Source organism: Cannabis sativa, chromosome 2, assembly GCF_029168945.1.
Source record: "Cannabis sativa cultivar Pink pepper isolate KNU-18-1 chromosome 2, ASM2916894v1, whole genome shotgun sequence".
Classification (NCBI taxonomy): Eukaryota; Viridiplantae; Streptophyta; class Magnoliopsida; order Rosales; family Cannabaceae; genus Cannabis; species Cannabis sativa.
Window position 1 is genome coordinate 56,242,680 of NC_083602.1, and position 6,043 is coordinate 56,248,722.

The window sequence follows — 6,043 nt, forward strand, 5'->3', positions numbered from 1 at the left end:
TTATACACTAACAATATTTTACACATATTAATTACAATAATTATATATACAATACATTTCAAATTTATAATACTAACTACAAATTTTACAGAAATAAAAAACATACTTTACACAAATGAAACTTTCTGATCTCTTCCCCAAGCCAAAAATTTGAAACCTCTTCTACAATTTCTGAAATTATAACATAAAAATTTACATTAAAAACAAAACCAAAAAAAATAAACTGTAAAACATATATGGGTAAATATAAATACCTAAACCACTTCAAATGGAGACGGAGGCGGAGGCGGAGACGGAGACGACGCTGGCGGAGACGAAGCCGGAGGCAGAAACAAAGAGAAAAAATTGGGGGAGGCGGTTTGGAGGGGGTTTGCTTCGGTTTTCAGAGAGAAAAATGAGAGAAAATTAAAATTGGTAAAAAAAAATGAAAGGGGAAAAATGGGGGAACCGGGTGTGGGTGTGTTTATATAGATAAACATTACCGGCGGGGGTCCGCCGCTAATACTGGGCCCCGCCGGTATTAATACGAAAATTAATATTTAATTAGAATTAGCGGCGGATCCCCGCCGGTATTAATCCGCCGCTAATTCTAATTTGAATTAATGGGCGGGTATTTTCCCGCATTAATGGTACCTCGTAAATACCGGCGGGGGTTGTCCGCCGCTAATACTGGTACCCCGCCGGTATTACTATTTTTTAATTATATTTTTTATTTTTTTAAAAAAATAAACACTAATACCGGCGGACCCCCTAAATCCGCCAGTAATAACCTTATTATTAGGGGCGGACCTTCCCCGCCGGTAATAGGTCCGCCCCTAATTATCAAAATTGTTGTAGTGATATAGCAAGTAGGAATGACAAGCGAAAATACTAAAACATACAATCCTAAATAATTTCCAAGGTCTTCAACAAACTGATATCAGTGTCCCGTTTAGGCGAGAGTCAAAAATACCATCTATTGAATAGAGTTGTCAACTCATGTAAAATGATAAACATTCTAGCAACCTTTTATTCGATCAAGATCAGAATCCAGCGTTGTCCCGTTTAGGCGAGAGTCAAGGCCGTTCTATCTTATGAGCTTCCACCATTGTTTCATACTTGTAAGTTTATTAAAGTCGTCACCATAAGGGTGATCCATACAAAAATAAACACTTTCAAATAGTACTTATCTTTCGAGATTCTACGGCGTTAAATTGCTAATGAACGTTCCTCTATTAGGGAGGATTACTCACTAAAACAAGAACACAAGAACTATGTAGAACCAACAATGGAGATCGAATGTCCTAATAATAATAAAGCTCATTATTTAAAAAATGTATTTTCTTCTAATATTTATTTTAATTAAAATTTCTAATTTAGAATGAAAAATTCTAAATATAAATTTTAATTTAATATTTACAAATTATACTTAGATGTATATGAAAATAAAATGAATTATTTCCATCTTAGTAATAATTTCCAATAAATATCTAGAAAATTATTCGATTTAAGTTGTTTCAAAATTAATTTAAATTAATTTACAACTCAAATTTAATTTTCTATAAATATATATTACATTTCGAAAAATTAAAGTATATAAGAATACAATTTTCGAAAAATGCTTTAAAATAAAATAAATCATGGAAAAATTATCCTAATTTTATGTTGGCCCAAAATTAATTTTCAACAAAAATATAATTTTCCTATTTAATTAAATATTAAGAAAAATTTCAAATATTTAAGTATCATGATAAAATCAACTTAAATATTAATTTTCTATTTAATTAAATACACTAGAAAAATACTTCAAGCAAAAAACAGATAATTCTATCTAGACTTTCATTGACTAATTAATTTATTTTCTAATAATAATATATTTTAATTAATCATTAAATGAAAAAAAATCATTGATTTAAGTTGGTCCAAAATTAAAATAAATAATTTTCAACTTTATCTATTTTTCAAATAAAATTCAAAATTTTCTGCATTTAAATAAAAAATGCATTTTCGAATATATAAAAAAAAATGATTAATAAAATAAAATAAAATATATTTTGAAAATTATTCAAATTTAAGTTATTGTGAAATACGATTTCAAACTTAAAATAATTTTTTATTTAATTAAATATCATGAAAATAATAATATTTAAGTATCAAGAATGAAATCAACTTTAATATTTCATTTTTAATTTAATTAAATGTATTAAATACAAGAATTAAATAATCAAGTATAAAAGAAACTTAATTATTAGTTCTAATTTAATACTAGGAAAATATTCTATAATTAAGTTGGTCCAAAATTAATTAAATAAATAATTAATTTACAACTTAAAATATTTTCCTAATTAAATATTAGAAAATATAACTAGTACTAGAAATAACTATCTAGAATATATTTCAATTAACTAAGTGTTTTTCTAACTTTGTCCTTAGTGCTTCTGAACGGGTTGGCTCAAAAGGTAGGGACCAGTTTATTCCTGTAATCTCAAGTTTGGTGAATGCCCGGGGGCTTATTTCTTTGCCCATCCAAGGTGACAGGTTGACCTGGGATAACCATCGCTCAGGGCCCAACCACGTTAAGTCGGCCCTGGATAAAGGTCTAGCTAATGGTGATTGGGTTAGGCTTTTCCCAAAGGCTGTACTCTGCTCTTTCCAGACTGCCAACACGGATCACCGCCCTCTGTGTCTGTATTCTGGTGGTTTGGGGGAGACCATCAGAAGGAACTTCAAGTTTGAGGAGGCTTGGACTAGGGATGAGCGAAGCAAACTTGTGGTTGATTATGCTTGGAAGTCTGTTTCTTTCCCTTGGGCCCCGGCCAGGATTTTCAAGAAGATCGGGGCTACCCGGATTGCGCTTATGCATTGGAATAGAACCCAGTTTGGTAATTTGGACACCCAAATCCGGGATCTGGAAAGAAGGTTGGACTGTTTTCAGAAGCTGCCTGTGGGATCTAGAGATTGGGAATTAGAAAAGGAGCTTCGCAATTCTCTAAATGAGGCTCGGGCTAGGAAAGAGGTGTATTGGAAACAAAGGGCTAGAATTTCCTGGCTGAAGGAAGGGGACAAATGCTCTAAATTTTTCTTCATTTCTGCTTCTATCAAAGGTAGAAGAAATGCCATTGAGAGCATCCTCAATAAAGACAATGTGTGGATAACCAAACGGGAGCTTATTGGGAATGAATTTCTGGAGTTTTTCAAAGGCATCTTCAGGGGACCTGTAATTGACGTTGAGTTTAATTGTAATGGCCTTGTCCGGGATAGACTGTCTTTAGATGATCAAGCTGATCTTATTAGAAGGCCCTCCCATGAGGAAATTCGGGCAACCCTATTTGCCATGAGTAGTAACAAAGCTCCGGGACCTGATGGTATGTCAGTTCTCTTCTTTAAACACTATTGGGATTCGGTTGGGTACGACTTCTGTAATGCAGTTTCAAATTTCTTCATTACTGGGAGAATGCATAAAGGAGTTAATGCCACTAATATTGTCCTGATTCCCAAGGTCCAGAACCCGAAAAGACCTAATCACTCTCGTCTGATCTATCTTTGCAATGTGGTCTACAAGGTCATCTCTAAAATCATTGCTAATAGGATCAAGCCTTTGTTACCTAAGCTTATCTGCCCCACCCAAGCTGCGTTCGTGCCAGGAAGGGCTATACAAGATAATAATGTGATAGCCCAGGAAATTGTCCACTCTTTCAATCGAAAGAAAGGCAGAGAAGGTTTGTTTGCAATCAAGATTGATCTCATGAAAGCTTATGATAGACTGAGCTGGGGCTTTATACATCATGTGCTGGACTGTTTTGATGTCCCCCTAGAGTTTCGAACTTGGGTTTCCCAGTGCATTTCTACCACCTCCCTTAATGCTTGCTTGAATGGGGGATCAGTTGGCAAGATCTTTCCCTCGTGTGGTCTCCGGCAAGGTGACCCCTTATCCCCTTATTTATTTATCTGGGCTGCGAAAATTTTATCTAGGATTCTGGAGGATGCTCAGCGTTCGAAGACCATAAGTGGGATCAGGTTGAGTAGGGGAGGCCTGATCTTATCTCATATCTTCTTTGCGGATGACCTGATTCTTGTTGGTAAAGCCAACTTAGAGGAAGCCAAGGGTTACTGGGACTGCCTTGAAAATTTTTGCGCTTGGTCAGGTCAAAAGGTTAATAAAATGAAGACCTCAATTTTCTTTAGTAAGAACACTCCCAATGTTATGAAACAGAGGATCAAGGATCTGCTGGGAATCGGATCGCCTGAAGAAAAAGTTCAATATTTGGGGCTCCCTCTATTCAGATCTAGACAAAAAGATGCTGATTTTAATTTTATTCTGGATAACCTGATGGAGAAATTGCATGGTTGGAAGGCCAAGACGCTCTCGAAAGCGGGGCGAGCTACTCTAAAAAAGTCTGTGGGATTGGCTCTTCCTCTGTACGCTATGCAAACTACTAAACTATCCAACAGGCTTGCAACTAAAATTGATGGTTTGGTGCGTGATTTTTGGTGGGGCTCGGAGAAGGGAAACCATGGTCTGTACCTAAAAGCCTGGGATAAACTATGCCTCCCTAATTCTTTAGGAGGGTTAGGATTCCGGAAATCTAAAGAAATGAACCAGGCTTTCCTCGCTAAATGGGGGTGGAACCTCCTAACAGGCAACCAATCTTTATGCTGTCGTATTCTTGAAGCCAAATACCTGAAGGGTAAGTCTTTTCTTGAGTGTGATCCGAAGGCGTCAGACTCGTGGTTTTGGAAAAATGTGACTAAGGCCAGAACTATCATTTGTAAGGGTGCCTGTAAGCGTGTGGCTGATGGTCAGGAGACGAACATATGGTCTGACCCTTGGATTGCACACCTAAAGGGATTTACTCCCATTTCTAATGGGCGGATTATGAATAGGGAGTCAAAGGTTGCTGAATTACTTCAGTCTAACGGCGGATGGAACATCCAAAAAGTTAATAGTTATTTCCACCAGGAAACTGTCTCTGCTATCTTGAAAGGGGGTAGCCCTACCGGCATGGGCAAGGATATCTGGTTCTGGACTTTGGAAAGTAACGGCCAATTCTCCTACAAATCTTCTTATAGAGCCCTGGCTGAGGATCGAGTGAGTCCACGCGAGGTGGCCCCCTCTTTATGGACCAAGCTATGGAATAGTAAAATCCCTGAGAGACTCAAGTTTCTTTGGTGGTGTATTCTATCCAAAGCTCTTCCAATTCGCTCGGTAATAGGTAGAAGGTTCCCTATTGAGGATGAGTGCTGTCCCCTGTGTGGAACAGAAACTGAAACTATGGAGCATCTTTTCCTTTCTTGTAATTTTGCCTTCCACCTTTGGCGGTCCTCTCCTTGGGGCATTTTCCCTATTTGTGACATAGGTATTCGAATGTGGGACTGGGTTAAATTCTTATGGGACCTAGGGAAGAAAGGTATAAATGAACAGGAAGTTTTTCTTTATGCATCGATCATCATTGACACGATTTGGAGGACTCGGAATGAAAAGGTACATAATAATTGTCCAGCTGATGTTATAAAAAGTATTGATACCATTCGGTTTTCTTTTGCAGATCATCATGCTTACTTGCTCCCTTGCCCCATTCCGTGTCCAAAGGAAGTTTGGCGCCCTCCCCCGCTGGATTGGGTGAAGCTGAATTGTGATATAAGAGTGGGATTGGATAGCATGTGTGCGGCTGTGGTTGCAAGGGATCACGTTGGCAAGGTGATCTGGGTGGTTACTTCTAAGCTGGATTTCTCAAATGCTCTCTGTGGGGAAGCGATGGCGTGCTGTCTGGCCCTTCAAGAAGCTAAAGCTCGCGGTGTCAAGTTTCTTATTTTGGAAAGTGATTCGAGAGTGGTGATCAACGCTCTTAACGGAAAGGATTCCCGGTGGGAGATTGATAACTACGTCTCTTTTTGTCAAATCACCTCCCCTTTCTTTATTGGTTGTACTTTTGCATTTGTTAGTAGACAATGTAATTTTATGGCTCATAATGTGGCCAAGTGGGCGTTTTCCCATCAGAGGTTCGGCTCTGTGCCTCTATCCTCTATGCCCGAAACTATATTTTGTAATGACCGCGAGGTCTGA

At 37.6% G+C, this 6,043-nt stretch overlaps 1 protein-coding gene across 1 annotated transcript; it reads left to right on the top strand.

Annotated features, from left to right (window-relative positions):
* The first annotated feature begins 268 nt into the window (after window positions 1-268).
* LOC115720378 (uncharacterized) lies at window positions 269-6,043 on the top strand. Its single transcript, XM_061109464.1, has 2 exons — window positions 269-378; window positions 2,413-6,043. Exons 1-2 carry the CDS (start codon window positions 269-271, stop codon window positions 6,041-6,043), a joined length of 3,741 nt encoding a protein of 1,246 aa, XP_060965447.1.